We start from the raw sequence: 19,537 nt of genomic DNA on the forward strand, positions 1-19,537 counted from the left end.
TCCCTTAGGTACATTTTACTACCTACTGATGTTCTCTTTACTTCTGGATTTCCTGAACGGAGAAACGTAAACAGGAAAATATTCATTTTGTTTTTTCTTCTTTTTCATACTTTAAAAATCAAAGTGTAATATGTGAAATAGCTGGTTCTTGATTTTTCTGACAGCTGTAACATACGCTACACATTTGAAGCCTATGTTGTCGTTCTATCTTGTCTGTTTATGACACTTTCTTTGATTTGCTTTGGCTTGGATATGCACTAGCATAGGTTGTCTAGGGTTATTTTTTTTCTTGTAAATGGGAGATAAAATTATCTCTGGGTGTGTCATTGATGTACACTCAAGATCAGATTCTCAGTTGATGTAAGTGAAATGGAAGTCAGTAGCACGATATTAATTTACAAGTTGAGGGACTGGTCCTTAATGCAATTTGGTTTACATTTGGTTTTTATCAACACCTTTGGAAACAAGTAAAGCTATGAAGGCATTAGATAATATTTTTCTCTTCTGTTATCTGCAAATCAACACATACAAAATAAAACTGCAGAAAAAATTGAACTTCACGTATTGGATTATACCCACTCTCACTGAATCTAATAATCAGGAAAACAGTATACAACTGACAATATTTCCACATGGAATAAATAACTGATATCTCTTTTCTCAGAAAATATAACAACATCACTACTTTAACAAAAATATTTCATAATTTGTGTTATCTAATCCATATGTTTCCTAAAATATTTTTGCACCAAACTTTTCAACATGGTATACTTTGAGTGACCTTTGATTTATTTAATTAAATATAAAGAATATGCTTTAACTCTCATTTGGTGCTTTAATTTTCATTTCTCTTGAACATTGTTGCATAATTTATCAGGGCCAGTTAACAGAAAACCATATTTTACTATTCTCTAGTATATATTTCAGAGTCTGTGTCTTTGTGGGTGCTACATTTGTTCAAGAACTCTTGTTAAACAGTAAGAGCTATGACCACTCAATTTGGCATGCAGGTTCCTCTTACCCTGACTTAAACCAAACTAGGGTTTTAGTTGTGCCTGGATGGTGGAAAATGCCTGAAATCCCTGGATTTCTCGGAACATGGATAGGGAGGAGAAGTGACAGGATGGGTGACGTACTTCAGAATCATCACGGGGAGCAGCTAGTACAGGGAACAGCCATACTGTAGAGTGACCACTGGGGCAGCCACAGCAGGAAAACAGGGGCCCCATGGAGATTGGTCTCTCCACCCTGCCAGGAGAGGTAAGTGTCCATCTACCTCAAAATCCTCCCCCAGTGCTCAGCCATAGCACCACAGCAGGAAAACAGGGGCTCTCCACCCTGCCAGGAGAGGTAGGTGTCCCCCAGTGCTCAGCCACAGCACCACATGGGGGAGCCCTGCTGTGTCCCCTGCAATGCCCCCACACATTTATCCCCCTCTGAAATGCTGGGGCCGTAAACCTGGGCCCACCTGCTCACCCCCAGCTCATGCTGGGGCTGGGAAAAAAAGAACCCCAACTCCCAAACTGCTGCAGTGATGGGGAAAAAAGTGCTGTGGCACCCGCTCCAGGGCATTCTCCTCCTCCCCCTGCTGCTGGGCCACTGCAAATAGACCCAGTCCCAGCTCTTCCACTTCCCCCAGGAAAAAAGATGAAGCTGGAGCCAAGGCTTTTTTCTCCGGCTCAGCAAAAGGGGAGCAGGCGTAGAGGGGAAAGTAGAGGGAAAAAAAACTTACTTTACGTAAATACCCAAGCAACACCGGGTCAGTTTGCTAGTTCTTTATTAAAAAGAAAACTCCAAAAATTCCAAAGATTAAAGTCTTCTAGCTGACAAATTTCTAACCAACAATATAATGAAAAACATTTGAGAGTGCAGTGTTGCTGTTTCTGAATAACAGTGAGTATAAAGAGATGATCAGTTAGTCATATCACGAAGGAGATAATATTTGGAACTTATTTTTGCATGTGCTGTAGATACATGGCCCCTTCCACTTGTTGATTAAGTAACTGTCTTCTTGGGCTGCCCAGTCACAGTGCCTCCATCTTGCCAGTAACTGAGTCCATCACAGACATTAATACATGAATTCTCACAGTGTCCCCTTTTACTGGTTGGGGATAGAGGCAAAAAACATTAAGGGTAACATATTCAAGAGTAAGCAAGTCCCATTTTCAAAAGTAATTAAGGGCCAGGTTTTTATAAGTATTAGACATCTAACAACGCCAATAGGCACCTTGTGGAGTGTTCAGAATCCCTAGGCACCTAACTCCCTTTGAAGTCAATGGGAGTTAGGCACCTAGACACTTTTGAAAATACCACTAGCCATCCCTCTGCATCTTTAAGCGCATAAAGAGATGTAAAAATTGACCTTTCATCTCTTAAGTTTCACTGAAACTCATATTTTAAAATGGGATTTAAGTACTTGTAGAAATTTTACCCCATTCCAGCTCTGTGACTGGGAAATCTTCCTTCCTCCGTGCTGCTCTTTTCAGTGCCCTCTTTGTGTCATTTGTTGCAGCCAGTTCAGCATGTTGTTCTCCCATTTTCATGAAGCTGACAGTGTCTTGAGAGGTAGTGTTTCAACAAGTTTGTGTTCTTCATGATAGAACTTCTTTTGGCATTATGGTATGTTTCTGTTGTGTCAACAGCATTATAAGGTGTATGATTTTAAAAAACCTGAAATCTCTTTACGAAATGGAGGGCCGGAGGGGGGTAAAAGGAAGGGGACTCTGACTACTTACTCTGAATTTTTAAAAAATGAATTTACAACTATTTCTGCCCTAAAATTGGCAGCACAATGTAAGCTTCAGCCTTTATTAATACAAATTGCATATTTCAAGTGGCTTTTTTAATGTTTACAATTAACATTCTTCAGCCATTAGAATTGCTGTGGCCTGTGTAGCTAAGTCTGCTGCCTTGGTGACATTGCTACAATGCTCATCAGTCTGAAAGGGGTTTTAGCTTTTTAAAGTGAATGTGTAAAAGTATAGGTTTGGGTTGCGCAAATTGCTTCCTACAGTGTTCAGGGATCACTATGACTGGCTTTTCTGAATGAAAATCAATGTCTAATATGTATTTTAAAAATAATTTGTACTTGTAATGAAAGATGATTTGTTACTTGTTTCAGAAGTTCTATTCCCAGTTTTCATGTCATGCTATTACCAGTGTATTCAAAAAACAGAAGGGCTCACTGAAATGTGGTTCTGGCAGACGTGTCTTAATGTCAAATTTTTGCTATAAAAATAAATCCAGAAGGCTACAAATGGATCTGTACTTGTCATTGTTGTATCTGTTTTTTTAAAATCTGGTATGCTGGTTGGAGCAAGGCACTATAAAGAGATTTATATACAATATCCCTGATCTCCAAATGTGTTAACTAACACTGCTGCTTAGTGAATAAATCATCTTTGTAGAGTGATGCAGATGTTATATATGCAGTATACAAATAGGTATTAAAACAAAAATGTTAAATTCCATTAGAAATCAATGAAATCACTGTTTGAGCAACTTTAAAATGAACAAATAGGAAAGATTTCTCCCTGTCCCACCAATAGATGCTCAGAAACTGTAGGAAGTGATGCTGGTGACTCTCCATGGGATTTTCTTCTTGTTGTCGTGACCATAAATCAGTATCTTGTGTTGATGGTAAGCACATTTTATTGCTGGGGAGCTGTCTTCCAGATTAGGTTTACAAATGAAATTATGGACATTTGTTATAGAAGATTCTCTGGTACCTTTTGGCAGTGTAAAGACTGTCCTGGCTGAATGCAAATCAAGGCTGAACTGTCAACTTTCCTCTGGGAGTTTAAACCTCTTCAAGGTTGCATAAATATTTCCATTCCAGCTACTTGTTTTGAGTTGTTAATAACTTTGTGAAACTTCTGCTTTCAATCTGGATGTTGTTGGTTCTGGTTGTTGGTGGTTGTTGTCGTTGTTTTTCTGAAAGTTTGAACAAAACTTGTTTTGCTGTCTTTGCGAATAAGAAGAGTCGGGAAGAAAATACGTTATCCCTATGATTTAAAAATAAATGTCTTTCCAATCTTCTAAAACTATTCTAAAAAAGAAAACACTGGAGTTAGAAAGTTCATGTCTGGTAGGTAAGCAGTGAACAGGCATGTACAGCATCTTTTCAGCAGGAGCTCCAATAGCACCATGTTTCTTTAACTTCTTATGCATGAACAGAGCCCTGCTGTCACTAGTGGGACTCTGCATTGCCACAAAAGTGCACCTGTTCATGTGAGCTAGCAAACCAGGGCCTGAGTTCAAAGGGAGGGCAGCTTAGAAAAGTCAGTCTTCTCATTTTAACTTAATCGGTGACCTTAAATATGCACTGCTAGTACAGTAAACCCTCGATTGAACGAACTAATTGCGGGGAAGGGATGTCCGTTAATGCCAAAAGTCCATTACCTCCAACTGGTTATAATGTATGATGATGCACTGACTTTCCCAGCCCATCACTCACTCCTGTCCTCTGCCCCACTCTTCCCTTCCCCACTCCTGCCCCATTCTTCCCCTCACACCTCCATCTCCCTCTCCCAATTACCAGAGAGGAGTTTCAAGCCAGATTGACTCTTTCCATCTCACACGGCTGTCGGCGCTACTCATTGCTGTGGCTCCTCTGGCCCTGATGGCCACAGCCACAGCAGCAGCTCCAGCCCTGGGGGCTCCAGAGGCTCTGGTGAGTCACCAGGATTAATTTGGGGGTGGGGAGGGGGCTGGAGGACAGCGTCCTTTGTTTCCAAAGTCTGTTAAATCGGAGTCCCTTAAATCGAATGTTTACTGTATGTTTGCTTGTAAGTCACACGCTGGTAATAGCCATAAATAGTTACAGAAATGGAGTTGTATTTCAAAGAGAAGTCAGCAAACAGCAGAGGCCAAATGCTATTCACTTGTGTGTGTTCATCTGTAAGCTACAAAGTAACATACGTTTTCACAAAAAATAAAACGAAGCAAGATATACTTTAGCACCTTGAAATTTATTTTTGTTTTGTTGTACTCCATATTATTATCAACCTTGTAAAAGTTGAGAATATCATATAGTGAAGAACTCTGTGATGACGTACAATCACAGAAGACCCCTTGGGATGTTCCCTAGTGTTCTGATCCTGCCACTGACACCCACTTTTTCTCTGGGACTCCTTACCGCCATAGCCAGCTAAATCAGATCCTCTGGTCTTCCCCAGCCAAAGCTCAGAGTTGAGGTTACTACCCCATGCAGAGCAATGCAGACACTGTTTAATCTCTCCTCTGGATGTATGCAGTTCTAGAGTACAGCACCCAGGAAATCAACCCCCAGAAGAGATCAGATCCCCAGATAATTCCATCTCTCTCTTTGGAAAAGATTTGTACAGGAAGGGCTCATTAGGGAAGCCCCCTTTATCAATGAAAATTAGATACATACACTGATAACCCTTCACAGGTAATAACCATTTACACTGCATGTGATATAAACAAAACACAATAGGGTACCCACACCTCCTGTTGAGCTGTTCACAGAAGCAAACATTTGGAACACAAATATGTAGACACTACTTATATCTTCAACTACAAAAAATGTGTACAAAAATAGGATTTTCAGGCTAGCAGATTATACCATTTGAAATGACAGATTACAAGGCACTTTTGTCCAAACCTTCTCTTGAGTTACACATGTATATATTTATAACCTGTTTTCCATAAAGCATGAGGGGTGGTTCATCACAGACTCTGTCTTAATCCCTATAAATTAAGGAATTATGGATTGGACACATGGACTATAAAAAGGATAGAAAGCTGGCTTGATGGTTGGGCCCAACGGGTAGTGGTCAGTGGCTCAATATCTGGATGGCAGTTGGTTTCAAGTGGAGTGTCCCAAGGCTTGGTTCTGGGGCTGGTATTGTCCAACATCTTTATTAATGATGAGGAAATTGATTGCACCCTTAGCAAGTTTGCAGATGACATTGGAGGGTAGAGAGAGGATCTAGAGAGACCTGGATAAACTGGAGGATTGGTCCAAAAGAAATCTGGTGTGGTTCAAAAAGGAGAAGTGTAGAGTCCTGCACTTGTAATGGAGAATCCCAAGCATTGTTATAGGCTGGGGACTGACTGGCTAAGCAGAAGTCCAGTGGAAAGGGACCTAGGATTATGGTTGATGAAACCCTGGATATGAGTAAACAGTGCACCCTTGTAGGCAAGAAGGCTAATGGAACATTAGGGTGCATGAGGAGAAGCTTTTTGAGCAGATCTAGAGAAGTTGTTGTTTCCTTCTGTTAGGTAATGGTGAGACCACATCTGGAGTATTGTGTCTGGTTTTGAGGCCCCCAGTATGGAAAGGATGTGGATGTTCTGGGGCAGGTTCAGTGGAGGGTTAAAAAAATGATTAAGGGTCTGGAGCACATGACCTGTGAGGAGAGGCTGAGGGATTTGGTCTTACTTAGTTTGCAGAAGAGGAGACTGAGGGGTGATTTAATAGCAGCCTTCAACTTCCTGAAGGGGAGCTCTCAAGATGATGGAGAGAAACTCAGTGGTGACAGATGGTAGAATAAGAAACAATGGTTTGAATTTACAGAAGGAGAAGAGTAGGTTGGATATTAGGAAAAACTACTTCACTAGGAGGGTGGTGAAGCACTGGAGTGTATTGCTTAGAGAGATGGTAGAATCTTAATGCCTAGAGGTTTTTAAGTCCCAGCTTGACAAAGTCCTGGCTGGAATGACTTAATTGGGGTTGATCCTGCTTTAGGCAGGGGGCTGGACTCAATGGCCTCCTGAGGTCCCTTCCAGCCATATGATTTTATGATTCTTATATATATTCGGTCAGAAAGTGGACATGCAATCTCAACTTTGATATTTTCAGATTTATGAGTGCTCAGTCACAGGCCCTGCTGCATCAATGTACTTCAACATTTACTTAACATTAAGCCCATGGTGAATAGTTTCAGAGAGGTAATTGCATTAGTCTGTAGCTTTGCAAAAAACAAAAAGTCGTGTAACCCGTTCAAGACTAACAATTTTAGCTCATTACCTAATAAAATTATTAGTCTTTAAAGTGCTACTGGGCTTCTTGTTTTTTATTAAGACCATGAGCAGTCTCATTGGGGTGAAGCATCAGGATGTTTTGTATGTAATCTCTGTTTTGTCCTACTAAGTTTTGTAATTTTTTTTTTTTTGCCAATGGCTAATTTCATTGTACTCAAAACACTGATGCATCAAGCGGTCATCCATATAGGCAAGCAATTAGTCTAGTTTGGGTATCTTTCTGGGATTGGAGCCATCATGTACAAAGCACTTTGGGATTGTTCTTAGTGCGAATAGCTACCATGTATGTGATGTAAGTAATTTGCTAGTATTATTTGGCCATATTCACCTCCAATGTAATTCTTGGACTTCAGCACTGTTAATTTTATTCTGTTTGCACAAGCAGTAGAAAATATATAAAACAAAAACTATATAAAATCTTGGGAGCTTCTTTTATTGCTAGCAGATGTATTTAAATTTGCACTTTACTGTTATGTTCAGAAGGCAGATTTCATATTAGCCTTACAACTGTTCCTAAAGCTGGTCTGACATTAGAAAATTCACTACAGGTCACATCAGAAAGGAAAACCATAACCTATGAAATGTGTTGAATCTGTTGTAAAGAAGACCAGTAGTCCTAAAAGTTATACTGTTTAGGATAGATATAAGTTGTTTGTACTGTCAAATCATTTATATTCTCTTTTGCTGTTTACTGTAAGTATGAACAATAGTACAGAGCTAGAACATTCTCCCATAATACACACAACCACTATTATATTTTCCTACCTATATTATAAACAGATTATTTCTTTAAGAAGTCTGGAAGTTTACTTGATTTCTTTTGTTGCACACCAAATTAAATCTGGGGTTTTTAATGTGAGTTGAGAGGATTAGTATCTCAGTTCAATTTAAAAATATACATTTTTACCTGAAACTGGCTGCGTCTACACTGACCCCCCCTTTTGGAAGGGGCATGTAAGTGCAACAGGTCGAAAATGCTAATGAGGCACTCACATGAATATTCAGCACTCCATTTACATAATGATGAGCAACCACTGTGTTGAAAGTGCTGCTTTCAAAATGCAGACTAGCCATTAGATGGGGTTCCTTTGAAAGGCAGCCCCACTTTGGAAAGTGCCTTTCTTCCTAATTTTTTCAGGAAGAAAGACGCTTTTGAAAGGGGGGCTTCCTTTTGAAGGAACTCTGTCTACATAGCTATTCTGCATTTCAGAAGCAGCACTTTTGACGCAGTGGGTGGCTGGCATTATGCAAATGAGGCACTGAATATTCATCTCAGTACCTCATTAGCATTTTTGATCTGCTGCATTTACATGCCCCTTCCGAAAAGGAGCAGCAGTGTAGATGCAGCCACTGTGATGTACTTCCCTGCAGCTAGAAATGATCATATGCAGAAATTTGTATTTAAGTACAGTGAAAAGTAGTGTGGGGGTGAATGTAGTACTCAATATTTGAAAATATTCTCTAATTTAAGTGCAAGGTTGTGCGCTTTCTTTAGGGCTATTACAGTATTTTTAGGGTATGTAAACCTTTGTTATGTCTTTCAATTATTATATACTACTGCTGAACGTCAGAAAAATCTTCCAACTTTGTTTTCTTCATTAATAAAAATTATCTAGTATAATTCTACACTAACTTTGGCTGTAGGCAGGCTGTCATTTATGTAAGATCCACATGGTATTGATTATTTATTTTTCCTTTTACAGACTCTGCTGATAAGTTTTGAAGATGTCTACCAACTCGCAAGCTCCAGAGTTACTACTCTAGAGAGAGAAATAGCATCTCATCGACATCACATTGCAGCCCTGAAATCAGAACTCCAAACAGCTTGTCTTCGTGAAAATGAAAGCTTACAATCAGTAAGTGTGCTTTCCATACTTTAATTTGCTTATGTAATTTGGATATTCAGATTCAGATACCAGGTTGTATCTCCTCTCCTATTGTGTAGTTCCAGTAGGAATGTGTGATCATGTTTCTTAAATATAACTAACTTCATATAATACTTTAGTACAGTAATACAAAATTACAAGTACAAAAAGAACAAGAATTCCTGTGGCACCTCATAGACTAACAGATATTTTGGAGCATGAGCTTTCGTGTGCAAAGACCCAAATACAAAAATGCTGTTGTGATGCTTGATATATGCCAACAGGGTAGGGTGAGGGATGGAAAGCAATGGGAAGATTAATTTTACCACAATACTCTATAAAAAGATTGGTCAGCGTTGCCAATGCAGAAGACACAACATCATGGCTTAAATATTGCGTCTGTTCTGGTATGGCTATGGTCTGAAGAAGTGGGTAGGTCCCACCGAAGCTCATCACCCAATAAATTATTTTGTTAGTCTTTAAAGTGCCACTGAATTGCGTTATGTCTTCTTTGGCACTGCAGCTAACAGTTGAATTTTGGACCTGAAGCGTGCAACTGTCTATAGATGTAACATACCCTGCTAAGCCAGAATTTGATTAATTATGTGTATAACCAAAATGGTACACTAAACTCTTTTTTAACCGCTATCCTGTCTACCGGAATTCTCAAGCAACTGGCACCAGGCACCATCCCAGTGCCTAGGCCACCTCCTCCAGGGGGCTGTAATGCTTGCAGCCTGCTCCCTCTCCCACTCCTCTCCTGTCACATGGGAAGCAGAATCCAGCCAGGGCCAAGGGAGCAGCACATGCCCAGCAGACGCGGTGATGGTTGCCCCTGAGCCACCAGCTTTGAGCAAGGCAGCCCTGCTGAGGGGAGGTGTGCTGTGTTAGTCAGGTGGAGTGGGCTGTTCTGTCTGCTGTGGGGCCCTGGAGACCTCCTTCAGTGCCCCTGAGTGCATGACCTCACTGAAACTGGAGGCAGCTGGAGAGCAGCATGCTGACCTCGGAGAGGGGAAGAGCCCTACCATTCAGGGTAGGCATGATGGGAGCAGGAGCAGCCTGGCAAGCCCCGGTCATGGGCCACCCAGGAGAAAGGGGTGCCTGTGAAGGAGCAGGGCAGCCTGCTGGTGCAGCTGGCAGTGGGAAGATCTGCTATACTCACTGAGCCACGAGTAGGAGGAGCTGCCACCCACTATGAGGCAGAGAAGGAGAAGCCGAGTGAGACCACTGCGCTGCAGCAGGAGTGAGACGAGAGCGCCCTGTAGACAGCCACAGAGCCGCGTCAGGGCTCTCTCCACCATCCAGCTCATATGAAAATCCAGCAACTTCCGAGCCTTGGGGATTCCAGATATGAAAGTGTTTACTGTAATTAGAACATGGGATTATTCTGTAGGCAACTATACTTATTCATAATACATGTCTAGCAAAAGAAAATGTTATGGTTCATCATCTATAAAGTTAAAATTCAATTTCAAGAATCATTTGATATCTAAATTATTGTTGTCCACAAAGAAATTTGTGTTCATTTAAGTCTCATAAGGTGATTCTTCAGATTCTTCAGATCTTGAGAAGGTTATTGAATATAGATATGTTTGTGTCACACAATCATCAGACAATCTTATCAGCTGTCAGAAATATGTAGTCAAATATGTCTTTTGTGAGCTTGTGTAGGTAAGTTTTGTATTATTACATTTTATCCATCCAGTTTTTTCTATTTTTATATTTATTGTATAAAGGGATGAGCTTATTTTTTTTAGGGGGGTGTCTTTCTTTTCACTCTGGATGATGCAAAGGGCAGTAAGGAAAACAGAGGTAATGTTTTACATTGAATCAAGTAGGAAGTGGGGAATTGTTAAAACAAACCAAGAAAACTTGTCAGCAACCCATTATTTTGGGACTGTGCTTGTGACTTTGGTTGCTTGCATAAGACCTTACATTAATTCCTCACTGAATCAGTTCTACATTGGATTAGCACAGAGGGAGATTAAAGTAATGAGGAAATATTTTCCTTATTGCTGATCTTATCTTATTGCTGATTTTAAGATCTTTGAATGAAAGGTGGAATATGTGATCTAATGAAATCACATAAGTGGAAAGCTTGTTGATATATTTTTGACCCTTGACAACCTAAGAGATCTATTGAAATTGTTTCTTTTCTTCTCCTACCAATTTTCCTTTATCTGTTAGGTTCCACTAGGTTTATACATGTACTTCTGAGCGTGCTTTAGTCTTACAAGGTTACTTCATTGACTTTTTATTGTTGAGGGTTTCAATCAAGATGACCACTTGTATAGCTAAGAGTAGTCAGCCTGTCAAGCTTACTGAAGTGAAGTTTGCTTTCCTTTGGATATAAAAAGCTTTTAGGAAAGATTATGCTAGTACAATCTTTGAAGTGCTATTCATGGTTTGATACAGCAAAATAAAAAACAATGATGCCTTTGATTAAACTTAACCCTTACTGTAATTATATAAATCTATATACAATATCAATGCAATGCTGTTATGGTTTGTTATTTGTACAATAATAGCATCTTTGGGCTTCAGTTGCAGATGAGTACCTTATTATGCTGGGTACTAAACAAACACAAACAATAAAGACAGCCTCCCTCCTCAGGAGTTTTCAGCCTATTGGTCTGCTAAGTATAATTGGTCTGCAAAATCTATTATTTAAAAATTAAACAAAACAAAGACAGGTGATTCAAAGTTATTTTTCCTGAAACACACTAACTCAACTTACTTGTGTGTATAGTATTTTGTTATATTTGTGCATTTTGTAAGCTCTATCCCTTTATATATGCAGTGATTTCAGAAAGCCTGAATTTTAAAATATATGGCAATCATAAATTTGAACTTTCAGACTCTTCTGTGTTTTTAATTCTCAACCTTAACACTGCGTTCATCCAAATTGTTTAAGGTATTTTTGCATTGAATTTACTTTCTTTATGGAATGTGTTAGCTGAAATAGATATATGAATAGATGGCTCCTTTCTCCTGACACCCTAAAGGTAAGGAGGAGTAGGGCCAGTGACAGTTCCTTGTCTAGATTTGTTGGGCATATATTTTAGATTTCACACATACTGAATCACCAAAAATTCACAAAGCCGTGGGCCATACAACAGTGGTACTGAATGTGTGGTCTAATATGTCACAGTGAGCTTTTGCCCCCTTTCCAAAACCTTAATATAGGAGGGCTAAGAGAGATTATCCAGTGCATTTACCCAGAGGACTTGGTCAGTCTCAATTAGTTTACACAGTCTTTCAGTGTGAAGAATTTTTGTATGTGCTTGCCATGTATATGTCACTCTGGAATATCAAATCGTGGTGTATTGCTAAAAACAATTTTCTGACAAGTACATATTCTGTTATACCCAGTATTTACTCAAAACTTGGTAATTACTAAATCAGAGTTCTGTCATCCATTCTTCTACTTGTACTATCCCCTTAGTTCTGAACTGATGTTGCTTATACCTTCATCCTATTTTTGGTAGCTTTCTTCTTTTGCTTATCACATGCTGGCTAGTCATTTTCACCTGTTGGTATACCTCTGCTCTCAGCTCAAGTTCCATTTTCTCTCAGACATTTTTCATTGCAACTTAGTTTGAAACCACTTTCCTCCAGACATCCTCACATGCTTTTGCAGTATTACTTCCCCGATTGACCTCTTCTAAAACCCGCTGCCCATTCTTCCCCTCACTCTGCCCAAGACTTTCCTGATAGCTGCAGAACCAAAACTGACACAATATGGCAGGATCTGTCCTCACTCCTTCCTTTCCATCTTCTCATTTTCACCTTGGTTCTCGAATCAATGTCTCCATTCTCTAGTCCACTTCCAGCTCTGCTGTTTTTCCGTTGCCAATGGGGCACATGGTTACCCTATTTATTTCGCTCTATCCTGAGATTGTGTTGTTCTTTCACTTTCATGCAAGGTGAGATGTGATCAAGGTAGATAAAAATCAGCTATTTGTGTGGTGGGCGATAATGAGAGAGGAGTTAATTATTTGGCAGGAGGTTGGGAGCAGGAAACATCAGTGACAGAATGGTTCACAGGCCTGACAACAAATACGAAGTCTGGCCCCTATCTACTAGTCTCACAGGTGTGTCAGTCCTTTTTTTTTTTCACTCTGTACTGTCTCCCAGGGTGACCTCATTTCCTCCTATGGTTTTTATCTCTCATGTCTCTGTTGATGATTCACAAATATTTCTCAGTCCCTGGCCATTCTCCCTTTGTGCAGCCCTGAGTCTCTGCCTTTCTCTAATGTATTTTTCATTCTTGCACCTCAGAGTCAGTATGGCTAAAACAGTGCTTATTATTTTTCTATCTAGGCAGTCTCTTCTTATACCTTTTTCTGGCATCATTACTTCCACTGTACTGCTCGTCTCCTGTGCTTGCAAGCTTGATTTAATTTTTGAGTCCTCACTGTCCCTCTCTCATCTTATCTGTGTTCTCTCCTGTATCTTCCTCTGTTTATCAGCCTATTTTTCTTGCCTTCCTTCCCTAGTATCTAACATCCTGAAACAAGACAGTAATACTATAGAAACTACAGTAGTCTCCAAGATGTAAACTCATAGAACTGAAAGAGACCTGGAGAGGTTATCTAGTTCAGTCCCTTGCATACATGGCAGGAGTTAGTATTTATTATCTAGACCACCCCCGACAGGTGTTTGTCTAAATGCTCTTAAAAATATCCAATAATGGACATTCCACAACCCACGTAGGCAATTTATTCCAGTGTTTAACCACCCTGGCAGTTAAGGTTTTTCTCATGCCAAACCTAAACCTCCTGTGCTGCAATTTAAGCCCATTGTTTCTTGTCCTGTCCTCAGAAGTTAAGAAGAAGAATTCTCTCCTTCCTTCCAACAACCATTTAGGTATTTGAAAGCTGTTAACATGTTCTTTCAGTCTTCTCTTTTCCAGTCTAAACAAGCCCAGTATTTTTTTTTAAATCTTCCCTCAGAATTTGTGTTTACTAGACATTTAATCATTTTTGTTGTTCTTCTCTGGACTTTTTCCAGTATATCTTTATCTTTCCTGAAACATGATGCCCAGAATTGTACACGATACTCAGGTTGAAGCCTAATCAGGGAACAGTTAGAGTGGAAGAATTACTTCTTGTGTCTTAATTGCAACTCTCCTTCTAATACATCTGAGAATAATGCTTACATTTTTTCCACAGTGTTATACTGTTGACACATACTTAGCTTGTGGTTCACTAAGACCCCCAGTTACCTTTGTGCACTTCCAATTTTGTATGTGTGCAGCTACTTGTTCCTTCCTAAATGGAGGACTTTGCATTTTGCTATATTTAAACCACTGATAACTACTCTCTGGGGCAGGTTTTCCAAACAGTTGTGCACCCACCATATAACAGCTCCATCTAAGTTGCATTTCCATTGCTTGTTTTTGAGAGATTATGCAAGACAGTATCAAAAGCTGTACTAAAGTACTAACTATACCATCTGCTAAAAATATCATGTTTACTGCTTCCTCCCATTCACAAGACTTGTTATCCAGTCAGAGAAAGCTAGTACATTCTTTTGACACAGTTGTTCCTGACAAAACCATTCTGTTACTTATTAGTGAGGATGACAGCCACTATGGGGAAGGTGGAGGGGGCAGCTCCATGCCCCCCAGAATGAGCAGGAGTAAGGATGGAAGGGGTGCGGCTGAGGACAGTCAGCTCTCAGCACTGCCTGAACCACAGCACTGCCCCCAGCTGCACAGAGCAAGGAAGCAGTGCTCTTGTGGTATTTCAGGGGAGCTGAAATGCTGGGACCTGGTGCAACTGCCTCCTTTGCCCACTCCCCCCCTCGGTGGGCCTGTTTATCACCTTATTATTTCTAGGCGTTTGCAAATTTATGAATTATTTGCTCCATTATCTTTCCAGGCACAGAAAGTAAGCTGACTGATCTGTTATTCCCAGGGTTGTCCTTATTTTCATTTTTTATAGATGGTCACTGTTATATGCCCTTTTCCAATCTTCTGGAATCTCTCCCATCTTACAGACAGCTAAGAGAAGCTCACACAACTAAGAGAAGCTTCCAAATTACACGTGCTGGTTCTCGTGGGGGACTTCAATCACTCAGACATTAGTTGGGAGACCAGTACAGCAGCACACAAACAATCCAGGAAGTTTTTGGAGAATGTTGGGATAACATCCTGGTACAAGTGCTAAAGAAACCGACCAGGGGCCATGCACAGCTTGACCTGCTGCTCACAAACAGGGAAGAAATAGTAGGAGAAATAGAAGTGGGTGGCAACCTGAGCTGCAGTGATCTCGAGATGGTAGATTTTGGGATTCTGACAAAGGGAAGAAAGGTGAGCAGTAAAATAGAGACCCTTGATTTCAGAAGAGCAGACTTCAACTATCTGAGAGAAGTGATAGCCAGGCTCCCCTGGGAAGCTAATATGAAGGGGAAAGGAGTTCAGGAAAACTGGCAGTATTTTAAAGAGGTCTTTTGGAAGGCACACAACCAGACCATCCCGAGGCACAGTAAGAAAAGCAAATATGGTATGCAACCAGCTTGGCTTAACAGGAAAAACGTTGGTGAGCTTAAACTCAAAAAGGATGCTTATAAGAAGTGGAAACTTGTACATATGAGTAAGGAGGAGTATGAATATATGCCTGGAGCGTGCTGGAGGATGGGAGTGATCAGGAAAGCAAAAGCAGAATTGGAACTACAGCTAGCAAGGAATGTGAAGGGCAACAAGAAGGGCTTCTACATGTATGTTAACACTAAGGCTACGTCTACATGTGAACGCTACATCAAAATAGCTTATTTTGTAGCAACATCAAAATAAGCTATTTCGATGAATAACGTCTACACGTCCTCTAGGGCTGGTGCCGTCGACGTTCAACGTTGAAGTTGGGCAGCACCACAGCAAAGCAGGCGCTGCAGGGGAACGTTTACATGCCAAAATAGCACACATCAAAATAAGGGTGCCAGGAACAGCTGCAGACAGGGTCACAGGGTGGACTAGCACTTCCGGAGCAACAGCTAGCCGTTCCCTTAAAGGGCCCCTCCCAGACACACTCAGCCTGCACAGCACGCAGTCTGCAGAGCTATAGGCACGCACACCTCGGCGAAGCAGTTATGGACCCCCAGCAGCAGCAGCGGCCAGAGGTCCACCCAGCCGCCCCTGCAGGAGCAGTGCTCGCCCTGCTCGATGCCATGCAGGAGGCAGCTGATCACATCCTAGCCACAGAGGAGGAGCTGCCCGCAGGGGAGGAGGAAGCAACCCCAAACCCTGCAGCCCCCTGCCCCCCCACCGCACACGCCGCCAGCTGTGGAGCTACCCCACGAGCACCGACTGGTGGGAGCGGCTGGTGCTCGGAGAGTGGGACGACAACCGCTGGCTCCAGAACTTTTGCATGAGCTGGCAGACATTTCTGGAGCTATGCCAGTGTCTCACCCCTGCACTGAGGCACCAGGACACCTTCATGTGGCATGCCCTCAGCGTCGAGAAAAAGGTCGGCATCACTGTCTGGAAGCTGGCCACTCCAGACAGCTACCGATCCATGGGCCAGCAGTTTGGCATCGGCAAGGCCACCGTCAGGGCTGTCCTCATGGAGGTAAGAGGACCCACGGGGGGAGGGGGAGGCAGCCCTGGCAGGGGAGGGGAGACGAGGGGAGGGGAACCCTGGCAGGGGAGGGGAGGGGAGGGCCACACACACCCTGCACACCCCTCATCGGTGGTCTCCCATGTGCTTCCCCTGCAGGTCGTCTGTGCCATCAACGCCCTGCTCCTCCACAGGCTCGTGCGGCTTGGGGACCCAGATGCCACCATCGCGGGGTTTGCCACCCTGGGCTTCCCCAATTGCTTCGGAGCTCTCGATGGGACCCACATCCCCATCTGTGCCCCGGAGCACAGTGGAGGATGCCACTTAAACAGGAAGGGCTACCACTCAGTGGTCCTCCAGGCCTTGGTGGACAGCCGGGGCCGCTTCCTGGACATATATGTGGGCTGGTCTGGCAGCACCCACGACGCCCGGGTATTCCGGAATTCGGGCCTGTGCTGCCAGCTGGAGGCGGGGACCTTCATCCCCCAGTGGGAGATCTCTGTGGGGGACACCACCATGCCCCTCTGCGTCATCACAGACGCGGCATACCCCCTCCGGCCCTGGCTCATGCACCCTTACACGGGCCATCTGTCAGCCAGCCAGGAGCGCTTCAACATGTGCCTGAACCATGTGCGCCAGGTGGTGGAGCACACATTTGGCCACCTCAAAGGGCGCTGGAGGTGTCTCCTCACCCGCCTTGATGCGGGCCCCACCAACATCCCCCAGATTGTGGGCATGTGCAGCACCCTCCACAACCTCTTCAAGAGCAAGGGGGAGGCATTCTTTCAGGGCTGGGCTGTGGAGGCTGGCAGGGCCGATGTGCAGCCACCCTCTGCCCCCAGTCGCCAGGTGGACCCCGAAGGGACCCGGGTCCGGGAGGCCCTGCGGCCCCAGTTCGACGAGGCCACAGGATGAACACTGGCAGGCCCCCACTACACCCCCCCATCCTCCACAACACTCCCTGCCCCTACGCCCACACCACAGAGCACCCAAGAGCACACCCCCCCACTTTTCTTGTAAATAAAAACAGACATTTGTTCGTCAAGCCAGATATATGTTGAACTCTTATTATTATTATCATAACTAACTATTTACAGGCAACATAAATAATATATATATATGTATTATAAATAAGATAAGATGAAAGAAAAAAGGGAAAGACAAGGAAGGGAAGAACTATGTACATGGGGGGGCAGGTATCAGCATAACAACATAACAACAGGGGTCTAATACAAACTATTTACAAAAGAAGATGATTACTGAAGGGGATATATACAAAGGGGGAGGGGGGGCCACATCCTGGGCCCCACACCCCCTAATGTCCAATGCTGGGGGTGGGCAGCCGTGACCCACGCCTCAGCCTCAGCCCTGGCGAGGGCTGGCTGGGGGCCGGGCAGACCAGGAGATAAGGCCGGCAGGTGTCAGCTGTCCCCAGGTCCCCCTCGGCGGAAGGGCCCTCGGTGGCGGTGCGGCGGTGGGTGGAGCAGGCAGGGTGGGCAGAGCAGCGGCCAGTGCAGCATGGGGGGCCAGGTAGTCCGCAATGTGCTCGAAGGTGCGCATAAAGGCCCCCCATGCCTCCTGGCGCCAGGCCAGCGCCCGCTCCTGGAGTTGGAGGCGCTGCTCCTCCACCTGCAGGCGCTGCTCGGAGACCTCCAGCTGCCGACGGAGGATTGCCAGCAGCTGGGGGTCTGTCGCCATCCGTGGGTGGTGCTGGCTCCGCCGTTATCCCCACCTTGGGGCCGGTCGGTGCTCCGCCGAGGGACTGGCCTGGACTGATGGCCCCGGTGGGCTCTCCAGGACCACTGACACCTCACTGGCGCTCTTCGGTCCTTCTGATGGTGCAGCTGCGGAACACGGGGGGGAAGAAGAGTGGAGACAGCAGTTAGTGTGGGCCCTGAGCAGTGGCCCTTGTCCCCCCACCCCTCTAATGCTGGTTCCCCATCCCCGTCCCCAGGAGATGCTGCTGATGATGATGGGTGTCCCACCCCCTCCCCCCGGGGGACCTAGGTTCCGCTCCCCCCATCCCCAGGGATGGGGCATGGCACTGTCGTGCTGGGGGCGCGGGGGCTGATGCACTCCTGTGAGGGACATGCCACTGCTGTCCTTGGGGCCATGGTCATCTGGGCATGTGGAGGGCCCTGGTCATGTCTGTTACCCCCGCCCCTCAACCCCGGGGGTGTGCACCGGGGGGGTGCCTACCTGATGGTCCATTCCCACAGTCGGGGGACACCCGGTGGGCAGACGCCCTGCTGGAGCTCCGTGATGGCAGCACGATCTGGAGCCCCTGTCACTGGAGGAGGACTCCCCCTCCTCCTCCTCCGGCGTCCCACGGGTGGGCTCCTGGGGGGGCCCCTGGGGTGTGGGGCTTACTTCCGGGGCAGACTCCGCCTCCGAGGTCTGCTGGGGCTCATCGGCCGAGGTATCAAGAGTGGCCGGAGGGGAGGAGGTGTGCCGGGGGCCCAGGATGTCCCTGAGCTCCCTGTAAAAGGGGCAAGTGACGGGGGCGGCCCCAGATCAGCCGGCCACATCCCAGGCCCTGGCGTAACCCTGCTGCAGCTCCTTCACCTTACTCCTGATGTGGTCAGGAGGGCGGGCAGGGTGACCCCGGGCGGCCAGGCCCTTGTCCAGCCGAGCAAACGCATCTGTGTTCCGCCTCTTGCTCCCCATTACCTGGAGCACCTCCTCCTCACTCCAGAGCCCCAGCAGGTCCCGAAGCTCGACCTCCGTCCAGGAGGGGCCCCGCTGCTGCTTCCCAGCCTGGCTGCCAGTCTGGGAGCCCTGGCTCCCCTTGGGGGGCTGGCGGGTGGCCATTGCAGCAGGGGGCGGTGTGTGGCTGCAGAAGAGCGTGCAGGCTGGCCGCGTAGCTGTGCTGCCACCTGCACGCTGTCTCAGCTTCCTGCACAGGAAGGCAGGGGGCGGGGACCTTTAAGGGGTTGCTGCACACAGCAGCCATCGAGCTCAGGGGCTGGAGAGAGCGTCTCTCAACCCCTCAGCTGATGGCCGCCATGGCGGACCCCACTATTTCGATGTTGCGGGACGTGCAACGGCTACACGTTCTCTACTTCGATATTGAATGTCGAAGTAGGGCGCTATTCCCATCTCCTG

The 19,537-nt window shown here is 44.8% G+C and overlaps 1 protein-coding gene across 3 annotated transcripts in view; it reads left to right on the plus strand.

The window, feature by feature from the left end:
* CCDC171 (coiled-coil domain containing 171) overlaps positions 1-19,537 on the plus strand; it is a 247,266-nt gene that overhangs the window by 184,648 nt on the left and 43,081 nt on the right. For all 3 annotated transcript variants that reach the window (XM_074994928.1, XM_074994930.1, XM_074994929.1), the window contains one exon: positions 8,712-8,864. In XM_074994928.1, the coding sequence (XP_074851029.1) occupies positions 8,712-8,864 (153 nt within the window). The remainder of the gene's footprint in view (positions 1-8,711; positions 8,865-19,537) is intronic.

Source organism: Carettochelys insculpta, chromosome 5 (assembly GCF_033958435.1).
Source record: "Carettochelys insculpta isolate YL-2023 chromosome 5, ASM3395843v1, whole genome shotgun sequence".
Taxonomy (NCBI): Eukaryota; Metazoa; Chordata; order Testudines; family Carettochelyidae; genus Carettochelys; species Carettochelys insculpta.